Below are 24,266 nucleotides of genomic sequence, written 5' to 3' on the forward strand. Positions count from 1 at the left end.
AAGGTGTTTATTGAAATAAATTACCTTCACTTTTAATTGTGCACTAAAATGAACTAAAACCACTGTCAGTCTGGATTATAGGGAAGCGGCAAACTAACAGCCAAATCCTTCCAGTCATATCCTTCCAGTAATAATTTTAAAAGTGGTCATTATTTGTATGAAAACATATTAATTTGTTCAAACATGTATGAACACAAATAATGAGGGACGTGGAATATGAACCACCACTAGTGACCACACCTGCATCAGACAGCAGCGTTATATCAATTATTCATCTTTGAGCTGCTGGCTTTACATCGGATTCAACTTGTAACTGAAGACCTTCAATTGAAATTTTCTCAGTACCTCTTTATTCCGGGTTATCAGCGCTTTGAAGCTACAAATGCAGAATGCAGCGGGATCATTTATGTAGATACAAAAGATAGTAGATAAATACATACACACTTTGAGCAAATACACAGCAAGTAGCAGCTACAGCCTAATGACAGAACCGTGACACAAACTTTTAGTATCTGCATATGTAACTGGCAACACACTTATGTTTTCTTTGGAGAAAGAAGAAAAGAAAGTTTTTACGACAACAACGTATTCTCTTCAACTCTATTACTAACAGTGAATTAATCAACTTCTTGTGCCAACCACTTCCTCCTGCCATAAAGTCAACTGTGAAGTTGCTTTAACTCCTGTTGCTTTGCAGGGACTCCATCAGACTCTTGTTGTACTCTGCCACTTGGTGGAAGACCGTCTTGGCCACCGAGTCGTAGTCGCTCTCCTGAGATTTGGAGGCGATGACTGGTGTTATAGTTAAGGGAACATCAGTGGAGAAACACAACAACAGGTGACTGGAACCTGGATAGACCATCACAGAGAGAGGAAACAAAACTATGGCTGCTTTTGAAGGGATAGTTCAGTATTTAAAAAATAAATATCCCTTCAATTGTACCTTAAACAGATTTTTTTCCCACAGCTTTAGCTTGCCACCAGACAACCCTTTATTTTTGTATCACTCCACCAATCAGCTGTTCGACTCAGAGCTACTGGGGATTATTCAAGAGACACAAGGAAAAAATAAACTGCTGTCTGGTGGCCAATTTAAGGTGTGGAAAAAAATCTCAGTTTAGCGTACAATTGAAGGGAAATTTATGTTTTAGGGTTAGGATTTATATCTGGAGAAAAATAAGTTTTTCTTCTGGCCCCCTCTGCAGCTAGCCTGGTCCTACCAGACCATCGCACTTCATTTCATTTGTACAGAAGGTCTGGAATCGCTCAATTGACAAACGTTAACTCACTTGAAGGCGGGTGTCTGTTGAAGTTTAAAACTATTGGATGTGCCCAGTGCCACTCTGGATCTGCCAACCAATCGCATAACGTTTGGTTGTGACGTATGTCATGTGCCTGCTTCTGAGCTACTCCCTCTGTTCGCTGATTGGACCGCCAAAAACCTGGCCGGAGAAAACCAAAGAATACTGCAGACCCAGACTGACTACTGAAGGGAATTGAGCGGAAGTAGGTAGGCGGGCGGTGCCAGGCTACTCTGCAGCAATACAAGGATGGCATCTGCTACAGCAATGTCTCCCACAAACCCCTTAAATTTACTGCGCAGATCACCATAAACTATGCTTAAGTAGTACCCCATACAATCCCACTTAAAAAATACTGAACTATCCCTTTAAAAAGAAAAAACTATGTGATTAGGATGTGAAAAAGACACAGACTTGAGAAGGATACACTCTTTCATCACAAAGTTGTTCTGTTCCAAGTGTTGCCATTTCCTCTCAAGGTTAGCCAGCTACACACAAAGGGAAAACAACACTCAATTAGCAGCAGCAGAATAACACAACATTGTAACACACAGTATGGTTCCATTGCCTTAGCCTAAACAATGGATAATGCACATTTGTTATACTGCACCTGAACCAGAACAGTCACATCATCAGACCATTTCTGTGTTGACGTGACAATATATCAACCTAATCCACAAACATTTCAGTGTCAAAATACTAGCAAAGTCAACGTATTTGAACAGCTTCAGAACTTTTGAAAAAGAAATATATATATAAAATAAGCCGGTTTTGATGCAGTAGACATCATTACCATCAATTCATTTGACTCTTTACTTGACAACTGTAAGAAAACATGCAATTATCACAATTATCATCTTAAATCAATGTAAAGAGTGACATTTTATTATGTCAAAGTTTAAAATGTTCTGACCTGAGCGTGAGTCTCGTTCTCCCCGAGTTTGATCTTCAGAGCTTCATATTTCTGGTTCATCTCGTCCAGCAGCTGTCTGAATGAATCCTTCCGCTGAGCCAGGGACACACGGTCTTCCTGTAGTCTCTGCACCAAGCACAATGCACTTTAAGTTAGCCTGAAGTTTAGCTTTTTAAATCTGCAATGTCCTGAGCTGTTGTGTGGTTTACAAAGTAAAAAACAAACATCATCATCGTTTTATTCTTAACATAAGTGGTTTTAGATTGATCAAATTAATAATTTATATAAGTGTCTTTAACGTTATCCAGCAGAGTTGTTGTAAAGGAACTTGACATTGTGTCTGTCGGTCAAATTAGAACTTATTTACCTCTGATCGTTTTCTTTTTGTGCTGTTTTGGACTGCAAGCTTCTCAAATGTAAACAAATTAAACTGCATAGTGCACCTTTAATAACTAAGTTAAAGTGGACCTATTATACTTTTCGACTTTTATGACCTATAAACGTTGTTATAATGATTTATAGTCATGTTTAACCATACTAAAGTATCAAATATTGACGTACATGCATTTAGACGTATTCCCTGCTGACCGTCTGGGGTGGCTGTGCAGAGCACTAAACACTAGGGCAGCCGGTCGAGAATTCACGTGTTCAAATCAGTTCAAATTTCCTGCCATCATGTCGTCACGATTCCGGGTTTTTCCATATTTGGTAATGCTGTAACGTGCTTGCGCGCTCAGGCCATGCCCCCACCTTCCTGCTCTCAAATCTGCTCGCGCGCTGCTGAAAGTGTTCCGGAAGGAAGGTAACCAATCACAACGGAGGGGGGAGGGGGAGGGGGAGGGGGCGGAGATGGCCGAAGCGCAGTGTTGACAGAGCATGCTGAATCGCCCAGACGAGAGGAAGCGTTTCCCGAAAATCTACATAGTTTTTTTGTGATGTGATTTGTGTCAGGTTGCTCTATAGCAGTTTTTAACAAGAAATGAAGACCAGCAAAGTAGTATAATAGGAGATCTTTAAAGCTCCCATATTATGCACTTTGCTGTCAATTTTATATGGTCTAAGTAATACTTATTTATTTATTTTTTTAGATGTTTGCTGAAAAACCCGTTCAGATCATTTATTGTAGCAAGCCTCTATACCCTGATTGTCCTCTGGTCTCAGGATGACGTATATTTGTGTCTGTAGCCTGCGATCTGACTGGCCCCTCCCACCTCTCTGCCGGGCTTTCTTTATATGTCCATGGGGCTCTTCCACCGTCTCTGCCGTGCTCTCGCGATACTAGAGAGACACTGCGTGACTGCGAACAAAGTGTTTACCCGTAGCTAAGCCATACTTTGAACAGTTTGACATGACCTGACATGATTAAAACCAGTGAAAACCGTAGCTTCAAAGTTTGATTTCTACAGGAATATCTTCCCATCCTTTGTCATGTTAAAAACGAGTCATTTTCAGACTGCTGTGGGGGATATAAACAACATGTTATGAGCAAAAGCTGGTTGCTTGTCCCAAAGCTAATAGCTATACACCAGTCAGGCAAAACTACCAATAAAAACTATTATTTTAGTTGCACCGTTTAAAAAAAAACACAGGTAGCTTCCTATCCGTTGTTATAAAAACGAGGCATTAATAGACTGCTGTGGTTAAGATAAATTAGTGGAGTATGAGCAAAAGCATTCTGTGTTGGTGTATGTAACATTCAGGCTGTACTACGGGCATCTTGTCACTTAGCGGGGAAAACAACATGGCTGTCGCTCGGAAAATTTTCCATCGGATCTCGGGGCCGTGGACCAATAACAAATGGGGGGGTGGGGTTATCTGCACTACTGCACGGTGGACGTTTCTGGTTACTAATGTGGGGGGGAAGCATGGACATATAAAAAAAATATGGGGATGTGGCTGTGCCGACTATTACGTAATAGTCGGCAAGAATTCTGACTGGAGTATATTGGGGGGGAGGGGTGGGGGTTTCAGAAAGGGGGAGAGTGAGAAAAGGAGAGATTGTTATTTTTTTAAATATTTTGGCAGTTTCTAGGCACACCGTGGACCCATGGATATGTTAGAACACATTTAAAAAGTGCATTTAGCATAATATGTGACCTTTAAGGGTAAAAGTAGATGTGTGTGTGTGTGTGTGTATCGGCCGTACAGCATTCTTCTCTGCCTGCGTTTACCTTCTTCTTGTCCTCTGCAGTGTTCCTCAGTGTGTCCAGGTCTCTGTATGTGACCAGCTCAGTGTCCATGGTGTTGACGCGCTCCCGCAGTGTGCTCAGCTCCTCTCCGATCTTCCCCTCAAGCTGCTGGACCTTCTCCAGGTCCTGCTGCAACTCATGGGACTCTGGGAGAGATGGAGCCAGTTAGCATTCGGCCTGCTCAGCTTTTTCAAGGTACTTTTACTGGGGGTACTGTGTGTGTGTGTGTGTGTGTGTGTGTGTGTGTGTGTGTGTGTGTGTGTGTCACTGACCAGTTGACAGGTTTCTGGTGGTGCTCTTTGAATTGATCACCTCCGTCTCCTTGCTGACCAGCACCTCCTGCATGTTCTTCAGCTCACTGGCTGTATATGTGTCCATATTACACAGCCTTGACATGTTCTACACACACACACACACACACACACACACACACACACACACACACACACACACACACACACACACACACACACACACACACATTACACACATTACACACATTACACACATTACACACTCAGGGCCAGATCCACAAAGAATGGATTGTGCACGCTTATAGTGCCCATCATTTGTGTAGGAATGGCACTTGCAACCTGCCCTGTTTTAGCGCCTAATCCACCAAGGAATGTGCACTAATTATATGCCGGCGCAAACACGCCCGCACACAAAGGCGTTAAACAAGCCACTAAAACTGCCTGTGACAATAAACACTGGTCTTTGTGAATTAGGTGGTATTTGCAACAAGGCTTTCTTGTCTTCCTCTCCTTTACTGTAATATGACCATCCCTTCTTTCTCACCCCCCTCCTCTCCTCACCCTGCTGCAGTGTTCCAGGAGGACCACAGTGTTCTCCTCCATCTGGCTCATCCTCTCCTGCTCTTTAGACCAGGTCTCATCAAATGACTCCAGATAGCCTGAAACAAAGGGAGCAGGCAAGTACTGTACATGCATTATGAGCAAGGCTTGCTGAACCAGTGACTTATTTTAAGTCACTTCTTGAAAAAAAAATTGAATACTTGCTGCCATCTTTGTATTGTCTTTCTTTTTGCCCTTTACCTATTACTTGTATTGTGTTTGTTTTATTTCAAGATTTTCCATCTTCCCTTATTAACTAATACCAATGATGTATATTGATTTGGTGTGTATAGACTGTATATGTGTATTTGATTTGTACATGCTTTTGTTTTTCTCTGTCAAAGCAATTTAGAAATTGTTGTTTTTAAAAGGTGCTATACATATAAAGTTATGCAGAAACACTGAAGCCCCTATGTGCAGGATTTAAAAAATATTTCTACTTTGGCGACTCCTGGTGGTAATTTAAAAAAATGCACTGCAAAGTACATGCTCCCAAATATGTGTCAGATTAATTCAACTTTATTGTCATAGATCATAGGAAAAGCACTGAGACAACAACATGCAGTGAGTGTAGCATCTAGCACAAGAAGTGTAAAAAAAAGCAGTAAAGTGCAGAGTAAGTATACACACATTACAGGATGTATGCCTATTTCTCACTGACATAACACTCAAACAAACAATCAAACTCACGGTCAATGTCCTCCTCCCTCTTCTTCAGGTCTTTGTATTTTTGCTGACACTCCCCTTATGGACACACAAACCAAATAGTAGTTGAGTCATGGAGTTCATGTGTTTGTTCAATTAAAGCCAAGACTTTAAAAAGATCAGTTGATTTTAACAGGGTCTCAAATGTTTAAATACTATATTGATCTGTTGACACTACTGTATATCACAAAGTGTTTATTATAGAGAATAATCTGGGGATTTTTAATGGAAAATATTGTTAAAAACAGTAAACGGTTGTGAAATCAAACAAGTGAAATCAAGTGTTGAGAGCAGCGGCCACTCAGTGTCACCATGTGCTTCCTCCGAGTCCTGCTCCAGCTGACGGATCTCCTCCGTGATTTGTCCGCCCCGCTCCCTGATCTCTGCAAGTCTGAACACACACGCACACACACACAGTCATCGTGTCCTAAATCATTATGAGGTCAAAGGCCACAGGGTCATAAAGTGATAAAGTTCCTCCAACATGTATACATACTGTCTCTCCATGCTGGCTATCTCCTGGTTGTCTTCCTTCACCTGGAGAACAAAACAGCAGCATTAACGTTTGTTGACTAAAAGCTTGTAATAAATCATTAGATAACTGATTATATTGTTGAAAGTGCTGGAGATCTTACTGTCCTTATTCATTGGGTGTGTTGCTGTGGTCCTGCTCATCATGTGTCAGCACTAATGTGTCTCTAACCTGTTTGAACAGCCTGTCCCTCTCCTCCTGTGGGGAGCCCATGCTCTTGTGTTCGGCCTCCATAGCGTCACGCTTTGCCTCCATCGCTGACAGAGTGTCGTGGAGCCGGACCACCTCCTGCTTTATGTGTGAGTGGCTCAGCTCCTGCACACAGCACAATGACACACTGTCAAACAAGCTAATACTGATGCTACTACCACTACAGCAGCTTCCATTACACAACACTGACAAAGCCATTGGATTTAACTTGAAGCTTTTGGAAACCTGGTCTGAAATAGTAGAAATCAACATATTACATCAACGTTGGGTGTCTCAATAAGCTATTTTTTAACTTTAGCTCATTTCTAACTCCCAAAATGACATAGTTAGCAGGAGTTTGTGGATTTGGGTTTACAAGGGCTTTAACATGTGCATGTGTATCTGTCATCGTCCCCACTGGTTTTGATTGACATATTTCACCCTTGCGCATGTATGACCGTGTTAACAGGTATTAAATGACATTCTGTATGCTATTGGACAGTTTGAAATGGAACCCTGCAGAAAAGCTTCTTTCCATCCATGAAGCCCTCCTTTCACTCACTGCTTCATAGTCCTCCTTCCTGGTTATCAGAAGGTCAAGCTCCTCCTGGAGGACAGTCAGCTCCTGGAAAGAGAAGAGATGGAGCCAAACAGTGTTAAAACTACAGATAGTAAGTCAAGTTATTTCTTAAAGCAGATTAAAGGTGTGGAGTGGAGCCTGCAGAATGCTTGTTATCAAAATCGCTTTTTGGCTAAATCAGTGAATATCACCTCACTATCGGCTACCTGTCCATACTGTATTTGGTAAGGGAGAAAAATCCCTTTGTATACAGAGCCCAGGCTGTGTAATAATAAGACTGTTTTGTTTGTTCAGGGCACAAATAGTAAGGACAAGAAGTGGATCAGGACTGATCTTGACGAAAAAGTTATTTTGACAACAAGTGTTATCCAGCTTTTATGATACTACAACAACATGGTGGTATCATGCAAACATTACACAAATACTAAGGTAATGCAATTGAAGGGGCAGTATTATAACAATACTAGAGGTAAAAATAAACAAGGTTATTACCTGTAGCAGTTCCTCATTGGCTGTGGTCATGGTGAAATACTTGTCTTGCTTTGCGGCCGGCATGGCCCTGACCACCTCGTCAGCGACCCGCCTTTCCCTCCTGATCTCTTCCTCTATCGCTCTGATGGCCTCTTCTCTTCTGCTCGGGGAACACAACAGCATTTTCGGATCAGCTTTGGTTTTTATTTGCCTTCCAATTTAATTTATTATTTTTTTTCTGGTAAGAGGATGTGAAATAAATCGTCTATTCTATCCCTGACTCCAACACTGAATAACAACAAAATAAATGAATAAACTTGAAATTACAACAATTTCATAGTTCACATACAATTTAATCATTAAAAATGTACATGCATTTCTAAGAACCGATAAGGTAACAACAACCCATAATGTAATGACAGCCCACAATGTAAAAAGTTAACCAAAATGTATAAGGTATTACATTACGAGCTCTGCATTTTGTTACATTATCCACCCGTTATTACATTAGGTTTTTTTTTTTTTAATATATATATTATTAGATTATGGGTAGTTTTTACTTTATGGGGTGTTAACATGCACACAGGGACAGGGACATGTGACAGAGGTCCCCGGGCCACATTCAAAATAAGGACAGGTAGACAGAATAAGTAAGGGTGGAAGCGATGTCAGGCTGGTCTAATAAAATGGTAAACTTTATAAGTGCTTCCTTGCTGCTCCTCCTTTCCTTCTCCTTTACTTCCTTGTCCGTCTTCACTTCTTTTCCACAGATCCCTCCCTTCTATTCTCCGTCTTCCCTGGCTTTCAGGTTTCCTCTTCTACCCCTCTTTTCAACCCTTTTTTAACCTTCTCTTTTGTAAAAGGATACTTTTAACCAAAGAGAGAAAAGAGACGTAAGTGAGAAAAGGACTCCTACAATCATAAACCTTTAGCTAGCTGTAACAGTATATGTCAGCATTCAGGTTTATGACAAGGACCAAAGGTCATTTGCCGTGGCAGTTGCATTACAGTCACAGGTGAATGAAAGTGCATCTAAAGTGTCCAAAGGAGGACAGGTAAGTGTCGTTGGTTTTTATTTGGTAATATACAATAGCGAAAGAATAGGATTCAAATCTGAGATGACTAAAAAATGTTGGGATGAGAAAAGTAAGGACAGATGTGGCTGTACTGTAAGCAGGTGAGAGGTTAGTCAGCACACCTATTTACAGTTCAATAAAAGGAACAGGTGTCTTGCTTTTCTAGGAGTTTTACTTTCAGCAACTTCAATGTGTTTCTACTAAAGTTATCGCTATAATAAGAGACACTCAAGTATGAGCGCATCGGTATAATCAAAGATTTCATATAATTTGTACTGATATATTGTGGCAGCATATTTCTTAGTGTCCATTATGTTTAACATGAAAGTTTAAAAAATTGACGATGGCACCAGGTTTTCACGACCACTTGAGTTAGAAAATCTAAAACAAAAACACACAAAAACAAGATGGCTGTGCTTAAGGGTCAATAAACCTCATACAACCATGTAGCAATTAAGTTGTTGCCATGGTTCTGTGTAACGTCCCTTCTCAGTGAGCAAAGTTTACCATTTTAGTTCAGTTTATTGTTTTGTACACGTTAGCATCACGTCATTTTCACTAGGATGTACCAAAGAGCTATGTTTAATTTGTTTTTCCACTGTATTGTATTTGAGGCATAGTAAGTGTGGTACCTTATGGAGACAAGCGGCAAACTAAATCTATGGAAAAAATCTAAGTTTAGCATACGTTTGAATGGATATTTAAGTTTTAGGTTAGAATTAATATATGTGGAGAAAATGTTCTTCTTCTGGCCCCCCTATGCTATAATACAAGGCTGACTTCTGCTACAGCGACATCTCCCCTTAACTCCTTATAGTGACCCCTCTTCAAAAATACTGAACTGTCCCTTTAACCAGAGGGCTTTTTGCAGGGAAATGGAACTGTGCCGCCATGCTCTTCTGCTGCTGTGGCTGACTGCAGCGGTAGCTATGAATACAATGGGAGGTAATGCTGAGCTTCTGGATGAAGACCATCTGGTAGGAAAAGTTTCTTTATATAATTTTTTTGTCTCACTCACACTGTGTAAATCATTTTTTGACACTGACGCTGATACAGAGTAATTCCTTTATGTTCCAATTGTCTGTATGTGATATTCATATCGTGCAGCAATTCTTATTATAAGGCACTGATAAATGCTGTGTTCTGATTGGTCAATCACGGCATTCTATGGTCCGTTATTTTCTCGATATTGACGGCTGTTAAGGATCATTCCTGTAGCTATGGGTCACAGACTGTTGCTACGGACCTAGACATAGTTTTGACCGATCACTTCCTGTCATATCAATCCGCCGACTACAGTTACATACAAAAAAACAATGGAATACTCTTTCAACGTTACTTAGAATGTATGTGGAGAGCACATGTGGAGATAAAATCAATATTGTGCTCAATATTAAAACAGGCTCTTGTTCACATTGCTCAAGAGAGTGACCCGTTCACTATACATTATCCCTTACTAATAACTATCCATCCATCCATCACCCATCCACAGGTCCTGAACTTGACCAACAAGCAGCTGCAAGTCATTCCTGTCAGTGGCAACAGTTCCTCAGTTACTACACTGGTGATAGAGGGGAGCCTGATTACTCTGAATGAGGAGGACAGACGAGCCCTGGCTGGTTACCACACGCTAGAGGAACTCCACCTGGATGGGAACATGGTCACCACTATACCAGCAGACTTCTTCTCTGTGGTGCCAGACCTCACAAAGCTCTCAGTGTCCAGGAACAAAATCAGCAGGTAAATAAAGATGAGTGCAGCTTCCATTCACAGCTGTAGAAGTTATTACATTATGTTGAAAGATTTTGGTTTAGATGCACTAACTTTGGATGGATACCTAATGTGACATTTGATAGAACCCGGAGGAGAGTTGCATCTCTGTAGACTTTTATAAAGCATCAGACCAAATTAAAGAGATGCAGTATTTTTAAAGTGTGGGGTTGTATGAGGTACTTTTGCAAGTTATTTTTACCTGGGGGCGCCCTTAGCTCAGTTGGTAGGGCGTCCCCCCCATGGGCCTCGGCCAGCAGCGGACCCGGGTTCGATTCCAGCCCGCGGTCATCCTCTGCATGTCACTCCCCTCTCTGTCCCATTTCAACTCTGTCTCTACACTATCAATAAAGCATAAAAATGCCAAATAAATATCTTTAAAAAAAATAAGTTATTGTTACCTTATGATCGGTGCAGGCAATAAGGAGTTTGGGGGAGATGTCGCTTTAGTGGAAGTCAGCCTTGAACTTGTGTACTTTTTTTTCACCAAATGTATAGGGTTTATTTATTTAAGTAAGCATTTGAATATGTGGTGAAAAACCTTATTCGACTGGCCCCCTCTGTAACAGTTGACTTCTGCTACAGGGACTTATAGTGACTACGCTGACAGCCATCTCCATAAAGTAACAAACAAACTATGCATAAGTACCTCATATGACCCCACTTCAAATAACTATCACTTTAAGACAATATAATTGTTACTGATGATAAGCCAAGTAGGTGCATAACTTGTACAACTGTTCGAGTATTTGTATTTGTGCCACTGCTGAAGTAATAAGTGCATTAATAACTTCTTCTCATATCCTTGTCTACTGCAGCCTGGACTCAGAGTCTTTCTCTGGTCTTCATGTCCTGACAGAGCTGGACCTGTCGCACAACCTGCTCACAAGTCTCTGTTCACAGCTAATCACACAGCTCAAACATCTACAGGTAAAACCCCAAATCCCCTAAAATGTGAAACACTTAATTGCTGTCTCTTTAAAAGGTTACTGTGTATTATAGGGATACAATTAATATTAAAAGGTCACCTATAATGCAAAATGCACTTTTACATGGTTTATCAACGTGAACTTGTGTCCCGGGTTTGACCAGAGACTCCCAAAGTATGAGAAAAAAACAACCCTCTCTCTTCTTCTCCACCTTTCTGAAAACCTGTGATAAGTGTATCTCTCCTTATGACATCATAGCCAACTAGCAGTTAGATTCAGGGCCAATCCGAGCACACTGGTCTTTTCGGAAGGTGGGGCTTAAAGAGACAGACTCTAAAACTGAGTGTTTCAGACGGAGGCTGAAAAGAGGTGATTTGGCACTGGCACTGTGAGAAATATAATGAAGACACTGACTACACCATCGATATTTTGTAGTAGAAACCCAAAGTACAATTTTGAACCTGAAAGTGAGCATTATGTGACCTTTAAGCCACGTGTTTACACAGTCCAGTGTTTGAAATACAACCTTACTAAGTTGGTATTTGTATAGAGGCTTGTAACTGTCAAGATTGTATTCATTCAATCATTTTCTATCAAATATGTAGATTTTTCAAACAGCAGTTTCTAATCAGAAGTATAACCCCGTCCAAACAGTTGATGTTTTTTTTAGCTGTGTTTACTGTGTCAAATTATTACTAATCTATGAACCCTGACCCTGTGTGGTCCCAACAGGCGCTGAACCTAGAGGGAAACCCCTGGAACTGTTCCTGTGCCCTTCTGAGAAGCATTGAGGAGATCACAGCAGCAGGAGTTTCCCTTGGTAATCATTTTCTTTCTGTAAACTCTCAGTAATGTAGCTGACATGTGACCAGATTTCCTACTTGTGTCGAGGGGTCTAAATTAGATATAAATATAGATAAAAAGGGTGCGAGGGAAAATATTACCATTGGTACCTCTAGCATATTGCCTTCAAATCGCCTCTTTCATGGAGTTTCCCGTTTTACCAAACTGATTTTTTAGCAGGCAATCTGTTGATTGAGGTAATACATTGTTCATAAAAGGTGGTAAGACATGCCCTCTCTGCATGTTCCACATTGTGCTGCTGCAGCCTTTGCTGTGTTGGAAATGTTAATAGGTCCAACCTGTTAATAGGGCTGCTGTCCTGAATGTATCCTAAATGTGACCATGATTCAAGCATGAATTAGTTAATTTTTACTCTCGCAGACAATGGAAATGTCATACATTAAATGACTTTGTATGTGTGACGTCTGTCTCTACAGAGGGACCAGTTATCTGTGCTTCTCCAGAGAAGCAGGCTGGACGTGATCTTTTGGAGGCTAAATCTATGTGTTCACCACCACCAATCTTAACAACAAACCCGCAGAACACACCAACACCCGTCAAGTTTCAGCAATCTGGGGTCTCGCCCACAGTGCTGAAGACCACACTGACAACAAACCAGAGCCTCGACATCAGTAAAGGTAGGACAAATAGGAGATATTAGGATATTTTACCCATGATCTTCTACAATTCTTCTATTAACCCATTGATGACTATGGCAATCTAGGATGCATGTCCTTAATGCCTGAGGGTTTTCTGAAAAAATAGTACGAATTGTCAAGTCTACCAAAACCTTAATATCTAAGCCTGTGTAGCACATAGAAACATGAAATAAAATACATTTAAAAGTTAAGGTTCACATGTTTTATTTAAACATGCTCCCTTAGCGCTTACAAACCAACAAATATTTCTAAAAATCGTCAAAATTAGATGAATTAAAAAATTATTAAATATTGTTAATAAATAGATGCAATGTGTTGTGTGATTTTCGTCAGTAGTCTATAGTAGACCTTGATTCTGCGCACCAAACGCCACTAACTGTTCTGTCGCCGACATAGCTGGCGTATTTTTTTTATTATTATTTTAATTTTTAATTTTTTTGATTGACATGATTTTCGGCAAACCACACAACTTTTGGGTGGTCACGTGGTCTTAAAAAAATCAACAAAACCCACCTCATGTGTATTTGAACCAATGACAGTGCATTCAATGCTGGGAATGCCATGAAAATTAGATAAAGTAATAATGCTGCACGATGCAGCATCAGGCAGGAGAGCCAATGTGGCATCGCGCAGCAGCCGTCATCAATGGGTTAAGGCAAGACACTGCTGGGGAATAGGGTTAAGAAATTGAACTTATAGATATCATGAAACTTTGCCAGTTGATTACTTATATAAAAACTATTATTTTTTGTATTACAATTTTCCAGATATGTTTGATTACATCTGGCAATATGTTACTAATTATGCGTTAATTTGCATCTCTTTAAGATAAATTGATGTTGGCTAAAGCCAGAGTTCAAATTTGTAATTCTTTTTTCTAAATCAAAATAACCTAAATGTATATCTCAGACCTTTTATTTGTAGGAATATGAAAGAAGACACGCTATGGAAGCATAATAGACAAATATTTCAAAATTGACCAGTGCTAAACAAAACACATTTTCTTTTGACCTGCTGTGTCTCACCTTGAATATGTGAATTGAACATAAACAACCTTAACAGAGTGGTCTCTCCTCCCCTATCAGTCCAGACACCTGTTCTCAGCCACACATGGAAGTTCACGGCGTGTGTCGCGGCGTTGGGCCTGTGCACCTCAATACTCATCTTGTGTGCCATAAAGGGCCCTTCCTGGTACAAACTCTTCCACAACTACCGTCATAAGCGCCTGCAACAATCAGAGGATGAGGACACCGTGTCCACTGTCTTCTCAGAGAGAGGGAGACACCTACACCAGCAGACCTTCTCCTTCCAGCAGGAGAACGGGCAGATAGAGGAGGAGGAAGATGGCTATTTTGAGGATCCATACATTAAGGGGGAGTAGTGACTCATCTTTAAGAACCACGAAGAAGTAAACCAGCCAGGAGGGAGCAATCATCGCTAAAGGGAAATATGTCAATTGTAAACTGTGTGGTGGCCGGAAGGGCTGGTGTTGGTACACACACAATATTTCCTCTATGTGGGTTGTGTACGGTACATTGCCTAAGGTGAGAAACCCAGGGTTTCCTGCACATTTTCCATTTTAAAATTCCATTTTCTTTTGCGGACTCAAATTTCCAGACTTCTCGGTAGATATTTCAGCCCATAATTGACATCTAAATACAAATATTTAGATGGTTATTTTGGAAATAAATGTTTTTTAAAATCCAACTGTTAACACGCAAATGATGACCATGTATGCCATTATGGTGGTCGGGTCGGGACAGAAAACCTCTACCTCTAGATGCAAACTAGGATGCTTTGACAACAGAGCTTTTGCCCACGGCGTATGGCTTAAAATTGCCGCCTCCTCCATGTTGGAGAACTATACGTACTATTGGTTTCAGTCGTCTCAATGGTAAAAAGTCACGCTTGTTTAATTGTATACACCCGACCGGTATAGATATTTTGTTTTGAATTTTGTTTTTTTATATTTTAGGGAATGGGGCAGTAGTCTGGAAAAAGTATAATTTTTCCCATACCATCTTCTCTTTTTCACATACTTTGCCAGACCTGGAATGTGCTTACACTTAAATTCCATACTGCTTAGGAACCCTGTGAACATAATTATTTAGCTATTTATTTTCCAAGCACTTATCACTTTAGGTGGCATTCAAATGTTGTCCTGTCTCAAAACACCCTACTGTAAGACTAGTTGTAGTATCGGTTATCAAGTCATTTGAACCTATTTGTACCGTTTTTCTACTGATTTATTCCATAGAATAACAGAACATTTCTGTCCTAACTAAACCAAAATGTCCTTGTTTCCTGCTGACAAATCAAGCCTAACATATGAGGCCCACTCATACGAAAAGTGCATAGATTTGGGAGTACTCTTCCCTTGACGTATGCACATTAATGTATTGCCTCCTGCAAGATGTGCAATTACAATGACTTATATAAATAAATATGATTGAATAGCCATATTGTGATGACATAACTATAAATCAAATTCCTCAATCTAAACAAATTTTATATAAAATGAAATTTGTTTTTATGTTATTGAAATAATGAACCTTGTAAGATTTAATGTTGACTTTTTTCTAGGGGGGGAAAAATGTAAGAAACAATTTTCAAACTTAAAAGATTGTCCCAGTGTTTGAGAGACACACCATGCAATAACCAAACCTAAAGATCCACCAAGTACTTACTCTCTCCTCTCAGTGAAGATGCTATCAATGCTCTCGGCCTCGCTGTCATTCTGGGCTTTCAGCTATGAGGGGAGGAGAGGTAGGAGAAGGTTTTTAGGTTTGAAGCAGGAGGTGTCAGCCATATTGCTTACATCATCATGGTGTACTTACAATGTTGTAGTCGTTGATCATTTCCTCCATCTCGGTGTTGGTGTTCAGTTTGTCCACCAGCTGGGATAAATTAACAGAATTTAGACACAAACGTGAATTACAAAAAATGAAATGAAGTGTTTGCATAAGGCCAGCAGTCCATTGTAAATCATACAAGTTTTTTTTTTAAACATTATACAAGATATAAGACATGTTAGCTCTTCAAATACACCACTTTTATTCAAATTATGCTTATTTACCTCAAAGTATACTGACTTAACGGTTATGATGACCAAACATTTAACATGATTTAGCTGCGGAACTGGGGGACATTTTTTTCCTGCCTGTAATAGTTTGAGCTAATCTCATAGTGTTTGCATTTGTATATGTTTCATTATATAGTGTAACTCCAGCTGTTTACCATGTTAAAGTCAGCCAGATGGCCTTGTAGATCCTTAATCTCTACAGCCAGGCCTTCAGCTCTGAAAACAACAAGGGGTTGGATCATTATGAAATATGAGATACAGTAGATAGATAGATAGATAGATAGATAGATAGATAGATAGATAGATAGATAGATAGATAGATAGATAGATAGAAAAGGAGAAGATAGTTTGTTTTTAGCTTATAAAAAACACTCACTTCTTCTCATAGGACAGATAGACAGAATTCTCCTGGTTGTAGTTGTCGATCTCTTTGTGCAGTTTGCTGGTCTCAGTGGATAACTCGTTGACCTTACTCCTAACAGCATGACAACACAAACATGTGACCAGTGTGTACTCATATGTGGTTTAAGAAACACTTGCTGCATGTAAAGTAATACCCATAAGAGCTTAAAGGTGGAGTCAATGATTCTGGAGAATGCTTGTTGTCAAAATCAGTGAATATCTCCTAAAAATCTGCTACTTATCCATACTGTGTGTACGCTGAAACATCCAGTGTTAATACAGTCCAGCCTCTCTAAACTCAGGTATATAAACAAAGGGTAAGGGGGCCTACCATAGCTAGCTATATGCTTAGTTTACAGAGCCTAGACTGTGTTTAAACACTGGATTTTCAGCACACACACAGTTACAGACAGGTTGTGGATTGGTAGGAGATATTCACAAGGACCTTCAGAATCACTGACTCCATCTTTAATGTGTTTCTAGTTGGTGGACTAGTAATAGCATATGTTACCTAAGAAGGCCCAAGTAGTATGACTTATCCAGGATCTGTCTCTGAGGTCCTTTTGGAGAGAGAGAGAGATGAGACTTTTCATAATGTTATTATATCTATGTCTGTTTTAACATGGCTCACAGTGTCAGTGCCAGCATTAAGTTAAGCCATACAAATATAACTTAATCCATGTGAAAAAGGGTGTTGTTATGACACTTCAAATGCACCTTTCATGCCAGTCTTCATCCCGCTGAGCCCCTGTTGGGTCACGGGCCTGTCCGTCACTTTGATTGGCGCTGACAGGATCCCCGGGGTCCCGCCCCTCATACCAGGGTGACCACTAGTGCCTGGAACCATCTGGTTTGAAAAAACAAAAGGAATAAAACTCCTTTAGATTGATATTCTAGTCACTAAGTTGCTGTGACTTCTGTAGAGAGTCAAATACGCTCACAGGAATAGCACTTGTTTATCAACCGCTTAATATAAGGCAAGTCACTGCAGGTAAATATGGTTAACATTTTTTACTTATATACATATAATCATGAAACTTTGCCACTTGATTTCTTATATAACAACTATTATTGTTTGCTAATAGCTATTATAATTTTTATCAGAAATGTTTGCATAAATAAGCAAATTTTACAATATATTACTAATTATGTGTGTAGAGTTGGAAAAAAATCTAAATATTGGATAAAGTCAGAGTTAAAACTTAACTTTTACAACACACTATTGTCCAAAGTTTTACCGAACACATTTGGATACAGTCTTATCATTTTATTAGACAACAAATACTATATAGGTCTTGGATAAGGAATTTTCTACATGTTTTTCAGAAGAAAAAAAACTAATCAAACAATTAACAACGTATAAAAAAATCCTTCTGTAATAACCTGACAGAATAGTACTTCCATTGATTATGGAAAGATGTTTTGATGTAAGTGCTTTAAAAGTTGAGATTTCTGGTTCAAAAATGGTAATATCGGAGAAATATACAGACGGAAACAGATGCCATTTAGACAAATAAAGACTTGTGGAAGTCAAATAGAAAAAAGTCTCTAAATTGACCAGTGCGTAAAGAAAAAAAATAATGTTTGGCCTGTACTGTAAAGATAATAAAACCACTCACCTACAAATTAAAACGATTAAAAAGCTTTTGATAAAAAAAACTGAGGCACATTGTAATATGATTCAGAAAGGCTATAAACTAAATTATCCACAAATGAAATTACAGTCCACTTGATTTATACTCTTTAAATACATGTACATAAATACGACTGACTTACCCCAGTTGCTATGCGTATGGCTGTAGCAGGCGGTCTGATGCCTGTCGGGGGTCTTCCAGTGCCGGGGGCAACAGATCCACCTCGGCTCATTGGTCGGGACACACCGGACAGAGGACGCTGGCTTGTCATGATGCCTGATCAGGCCAAACAACACGTTAAACATCTGGAGCTAATGTGGGTGGAAAACAAATGCATACAACCTATAGTGCTGCTGCTATAATGTAGCTCAGTTCTTATTGGTGTGTGGTTGGTGACAGCAGTTTGAAGATGTCAGTGAAGTGTGACTGGATGTTTATTGTGTACTGGTGTGAAACCCAACCTCCCCACTCTGAAGGGTTAGGGAGAATTCAATGTAAAACCAATAAAATAGCCTCTTGCTTAACACTGGTCCTTTATCTGTTCACCGTTTGCACATTGAATTAATTGATTATATTAGGATTTTAGGAAACTTTTACTTTTTTTTTGTCCTGGGCAGGCGGTACCATTTTCTTTATGATTCTGGACTGTACGTCATATTTGATGCAGTTACCTGACACTAAACTAAACCTTTTTCTGCTTCCAAAGTCAGTCACACAAAATGACACTCGTACCACTTGATGCCAAATCGAATCGAATAACTTATCATGTATATATTCCCTCGTGCCGATTCAGGCAGGGTGAAATAGGCTTTATATTAGCCACGCTGCCATTAAAAAAAAAAAAAAGCAGTTTGCATTGGGAGTTAGCTGCCAACATGTTTGCTAAGCTAGGTCGTTAGAGTTACTGTGTAGCCTACGACTAAGTTAACGTTATCTGTAGGAAACATTGGAACCATAACTATAGCTAAGCTAACTTGGGTTACGTTTGCTATTTACTTTACCAAACTGGACTATCATGATTCAATGTTAAAATGACTTTAGCGATAGCTCGTTGCCACAGAATGTTATATACGCAGGGAAGTGTTTCGTACCGTAAACTGGACTCCTTCTTGCTCTATAACGTCGACCGTATTGCTCTTCAAAAGTTCCAACTTCTTTATTTGATTAGTTTCCATGAGAGGAAAAATTAAGAAATGCTAGCTTACACTGGAGATGATGTTGACGTTACCCCAGTAACCGTCTTCTTCTCTCGTGCTTAGGCTGTAGAAACGTGTGCTGCTGCCCCCCAGCGTTCACCAGCGGGGATACAACAAGGCCACGGGGTGACGTTGAATGTTTGTTTTTTTATTGAAAATTAATGCTTTGTCTGGAGGAACAGACGGAGCCACAGGAAAATGTGTGCGCATGTGACACTCGTTGTATTAACATAAAAATGACTTGACCAACTAAAGTGTTTTTGTTGGGAACATAAGTGCAGACAGCTTAGAGATTTTACAAGATAATTTCTTTAAAAATGGTCTCAGGTCATTTAAGTTGTTCATTAAAACTTAATGGAGGCGATTATATTTAAGAATATGTGAATGCAGGATTTGACGTGTTGAAACTGTTGTATGACACTCCTTCATTTAAAATGTAAATGCATTTGTGTTTGGATGTTGTTGTTTCAAACAATAAAGCCATACTATTTGGGTCAGGGTTAGGGTCACCAAGAAGCTTTTGAGAGTTAATTGGTTATGTTAAATTCAAATAAGCCTACTGTATCCACTGAATGTTGGTTCATGATGGTAACGAATAATGATTGTTTTGACAATGCAAGTGGATTTCACAAGAAATAACAAGTTGCAAAAGAACACACTGTTCACGTTGTTTTTTTACACAGAAGTGAAATTCAAGTGACTTCAGTCTGAGGTATATGTTGACAGTTAATGGCACGAGATATAGGCAGATATTTGATTTTGAATATTTTTATTGAACTGTTGTTGTTATTGAAGCTGTTAGTTTTTTTAATGACACCTAATAGTTTGGTTCTTATTGCTATAATATGTCACCCCGTGCCCCACACCCGAACCCAAGTCCTGTCTGACGATGAATTGAGATGATAGATGTTACAAATTATTATTAATGAAACCAATAGCTAGTGTCTAATTGCTGTGTGGTTTTCAGGGAAACCGGAGCACCCGGAGTAAAACCCTATGATGGCAATAGCCAGCAGATGAGAAAATGGATTAGATAGAGGCAGGACATGAGCTCTGCATTGTATTCATTCTGAAAAAAGGAAAATTGATTATCTAAACATTTCTCCCAAAATGAATGCTACATTTCACCTAATACTTAATTCTACATTTTAAAGCTGCTGTAAAGGGCATGAAGATGATTTTGCCCACAAATGAGGAGAATCTAAAGATTGCACACTAATTATTTTGATGGTGTGTCCCCCTGCAACTCATGTCAGATGACGATGACATAAGATGAGATGATAAATGTTACAAGTTCTTATTAATGAAAACTAATAGCTATAGTGTCTAATTGCTTTGGTTTTCGGGAAACCGGAGCACCCGGAGATAACCCTACGATGTCACACTGAGGTGGCCCTATGAACCCAAGTCCTGCCCAACATTATGGTAACAACAGAGGAGAAGATAGATGACTTGGACTTGAGGCAGGACTTGACATCTGTATTGTATTCATTTTGAAATAAAAAAATAAAAAAAATTCCTTCAAGATGACATTTCACCTAATACCTATTTCTAGTAAAGGGCTTTGACATGACTCTGAGAGCAGATGAAAGGAACCTGCAGATGATGCCATGCTTTGTTGGTGGTACAATCAAGTAATACCCGAAAAATGAGGCAATGCATTTTTCAAGTTCTGGTTCCCCTAAATACATTGACACCAGAACCATCTCTGCACAGCCCCACTTTTTGCACAAGTCCTTCATAATAAGCTTGTCTAGTTTCTTAAATCTTTTTTGGGTCATGTTAAAATCTGTTCCCTCAACTTCTGCCCATGTGTTTTCGAAGATACGCCGGATGATGACCTCTATGTTACCAATCGTCCAGCTTACTTTAGCCTCGCTGAATGTACGCAAAACTAGTTTCTCAACAAAAACCCTGACACACATGTTACGTTTTTCTTCCTGCGTGTTTATGTCTATCTGTTCATTTCCATCTACCCGTTTCGTTTACAACTGTCTGTTCGTTTACAACTGTCTGCACGTTTCCATCTGTCTGTGTGTTTATGTCTATCTGTTCCTCTACATCTATCTGCGCCTTTACATCTATAACAACTTCAGTTGGCAAAGGGTCACTCACCTCCACGGCGGTGACCTCTAGCAACTGTGCTGGTGGCCCAGCCTCCATTAAGGCCTGTGTCGCCCTTCTACTGTGGCGGAGGACCGGGGTATTAACCCACCAGCCCATCAGTGCCACAAAACCCCACACGTTGGTCTTTATTGTCACATACATGTCTTCATGTGATGGAGAAACAGTCACATTCCTGCAGGTTGCCCTCTACTAATTGTTTCTGGGATGATCTCTGGTGTCATCTCATCCGTAATGTGAATGTAGAGGAGATCTGATAGTCCTTGAGTAAATACCAGCATTTTATCGCTGGAAACTATTTCAAATTTACGGAACACACAAACCTCCTTTCCACCCTGTTTCTCACCCTCCTCTGTCATGAGCAGAGAGTTGACACTGGCTATCAGTGACTCCATTGAGTTTGTACTTTTAACTTTTGGGTCAAGGTTGAATCTTGTTTTAAGCTTTGTCACTATGTGATAGATTGTAGCTTTGGAAGGAAGTTCTTCACATTGCATCCGACACCTTTCATGGCTGGTTTTCCCTTCAGTGTGGATTCTGACTCTGGACTTGCATCTTTTGCTTCTGTCTCTTCTGAACTCTTTTCAATTATGATCTGAGCAATATCATCTGCTGCAGAATCAATCTCCATGGAGGTTTCTTTGTGAAGCAGCGTCCGAAACATCATCCAAAAGAGGTTCCATCATGTCATTGACCTCCTTTCTAATCAGCTCCGGGACAGCCTTTGTTGTTGCTGTCACAAAGCTGTCGTGTGAAGAAACTTTATCCAGGGTCTGGGTTCTTACAGTTCCGACTGTTGACTGAGAGCAGTCATCAGTTACTACCAATTCCTGTTTCTCTTGACTGTTTCTCTGTCTAAGTGGTCGCGGTGAGCACAGCACCTTCAGCTTCCCTCCGAATGCCTGTACCATTTTACAGGCATTATTGACCATAGCATTGAGTTTGCGTGGGGGAGTGACACGCTGATTAACAATAGGATCTGCCCTGCCCAGACTGCTGGAGATGGCAGAGTTTACACTATCTGCTATCTCCTGACCCATCAGGTCAGTGAGCCGCTTTGAGCTGTCACTCACAACCTGGTTCGTTACGTCGAGAATCTCAGCGAAGCACTGAGGGAGTGTGTTGCCCAGATTAGTCACTACACACTCCACAGACACGATTACATTGATGCCCCTGAGAGCCATCACCAGGGCCTTTACAACTGCTGCTATAATATCCAACAGCAGGTCGGCCAACAATATCTTAGTGGCCTCCTCAGGGGTACCTGATTTTAGAAGTGTCCACTGTTCCTCTGTCATAAGATCAAAAAAGTTTTCTATCAGTGGACGAACCCCGTCCACTGTAAACTGCGGCAGCTCCTCTGTCAGAACTGGTACGGCTCCATTAATGTCGACAACTTCCGTATTTTGATCCATTTTGTTTGATGCGTTTTAGGTTTTCTTTTCTAAACTCCTTGTTTTTTTTTAGTTTTCACAAACTGTTTGGTTATTATGCGACCGGCTGCAAAGAAGGCAACCATTTCTAAGCTGCAGCTCTTTTTTTTCAGCTTCATTTTCATGGGAGTTCAATGGTAACATTAAAGTATGCCTCTGAGTGTATTAGCCCCAGTGATAGCTGTCATTTAAAGGTGGGGTAAGCTTGTCAAGCACAGGTCCTCTTTGTGTGTTGTCGGCAAGTCTGTCAAACATTTTGGCTCTCGAACTGCGCGGCTGCTATCCAAATTCAAACAGTCCCTCGCACTTCCGCCATGACGTCACATCCTGGCGCTAAGGTGCTGGGAAGTGTAGTTACTAACATAACACTCATAAACTTAGTCAGCCCAATCAGCTCTCAAAAACGGCCTTTCCAGTCTAATTTCTGGACATCATTTTGTCACTCACTACACAAAGAAACTGTGTGGACACAGGGCACTTACAGGAGAGGGAGAGAGCGCGGCTGAGTGCCATACACCACCAAAAAAACACCCCACAAAACAACACGCTCTTTGCCTGCATTACCCAGTTATGTCTCTTGGCTATTGATTAGAACACTTTTTCATTGTCCACAAACTCTGCTTTACAATATAATTTTTCTAAATGTAGTAAAGCCAACCTTTATGTTTTTTTTCTTTTGCTCTTGGTAAAGTGCATTTGTATGTTCCTCAGCATTCTGCTCATAATATTTGGCCAAAAGTTTTCACATTGAAACACACCCAAGTATTTACCTTTATATAAACGTTTATTTATTATTAGCGGGGGGGCTTTCATCAATACAGGATTAGTTTTGTAGGTGTTATTTACCCTATCCCTTATACCAGGGAATTCATTTTTTTCTGGCCTTAATTCCGAAAACTGTCTTTGTTTATTACATTTACAATCATATGAAAAAGTTTGGGAACCCCTCTCAGCCGGCATTATAATTGACTCTGCTTTCACAAAAAAAAGATAAAAGTGGTACGTCTTTAATTTACCAGGAACAGCTAAGTACTGGGATGTTTTCCAAACAAAGATTTTTTGAAAAGCAGTATTTGGTTGTATGAAATAAAATAAAATGTGAAAAACTGGCTGTGCAAAAATATGGGTACCCTTGTGGTTTTGTTGATTTTAATGCCTGTAACAGCATGTAAAACTGATGACTTTAAACGCAAAGTTGGTTGGATTATGTTGTTAAGCCTTGAACCTCATAGAATTGTCTGTTTAATCATGAGAAAATGTATTTTAGGTGCCTAAATGCAAGTTGCACTTCTCTTCGACTCTCTGCTGAAGTGAGACAGAATGGGATCATCAAAACAGCTCCCAAAAGATCTTAAAAACAAAGATTATTCATTGTCATGGTTTA

At 40.0% G+C, this 24,266-nt stretch overlaps 2 protein-coding genes across 2 annotated transcripts; one reads left to right on the top strand and one right to left on the bottom strand.

Annotated features, from left to right (window-relative positions):
* Positions 1-360: 360 nt before the first annotated feature.
* ift74 (intraflagellar transport 74) lies at positions 361-19,360 on the bottom strand. The gene is made up of 20 exons (XM_080049942.1): positions 19,221-19,360; positions 18,272-18,405; positions 17,213-17,342; positions 17,007-17,055; positions 16,470-16,568; positions 16,249-16,309; positions 15,849-15,908; positions 15,699-15,760; positions 7,756-7,894; positions 7,246-7,308; positions 6,666-6,809; positions 6,459-6,499; positions 6,274-6,353; positions 5,948-6,001; positions 5,219-5,316; positions 4,676-4,802; positions 4,386-4,549; positions 2,215-2,340; positions 1,729-1,789; positions 361-792 (listed from the first exon to the last, which is right to left on the bottom strand). The coding sequence occupies exons 2-20, from the start codon at positions 18,398-18,400 to the stop codon at positions 677-679; spliced, it is 1,803 nt and encodes a 600-aa protein (XP_079906068.1). The 5' UTR covers positions 18,401-18,405; positions 19,221-19,360; the 3' UTR covers positions 361-676.
* On the top strand, positions 9,686-14,392 carry LOC307268041 (leucine-rich repeat-containing protein 19-like; the record flags this gene model as incomplete). Its single annotated transcript, XM_080050553.1, has 6 exons — positions 9,686-9,787; positions 10,303-10,550; positions 11,399-11,510; positions 12,242-12,329; positions 12,790-12,990; positions 14,097-14,392. The coding sequence occupies 6 exons, from the start codon at positions 9,686-9,688 to the stop codon at positions 14,390-14,392; spliced, it is 1,047 nt and encodes a 348-aa protein (XP_079906679.1).
* Positions 19,361-24,266: the final 4,906 nt, after the last annotated feature.

The sequence above is a fragment of the Ammodytes marinus genome (genome assembly GCF_949987685.1).
Source record: "Ammodytes marinus genome assembly, chromosome: 21".
In the NCBI taxonomy this organism is placed as follows: domain Eukaryota; kingdom Metazoa; phylum Chordata; class Actinopteri; order Uranoscopiformes; family Ammodytidae; genus Ammodytes; species Ammodytes marinus.

Bases quoted from the DNA above. Each gene is read 5' to 3' on its own strand.
- ift74 (XM_080049942.1), bottom strand. From the start codon at position 18,400: ATGACAAGCCAGCGTCCTCTGTCCGGTGTGTCCCGACCAATGAGCCGA. The intron at 17,343-18,271 runs GTAAGTCAGTCG...TTTTCAAACCAG, and splicing joins CCATACGCATAGCAACTGGG to ATGGTTCCAGGCACTAGTGG. The intron at 17,056-17,212 runs GTGCATTTGAAG...TCTCTCCAAAAG, and splicing joins GATGAAGACTGGCATGAAAG to GACCTCAGAGACAGATCCTG.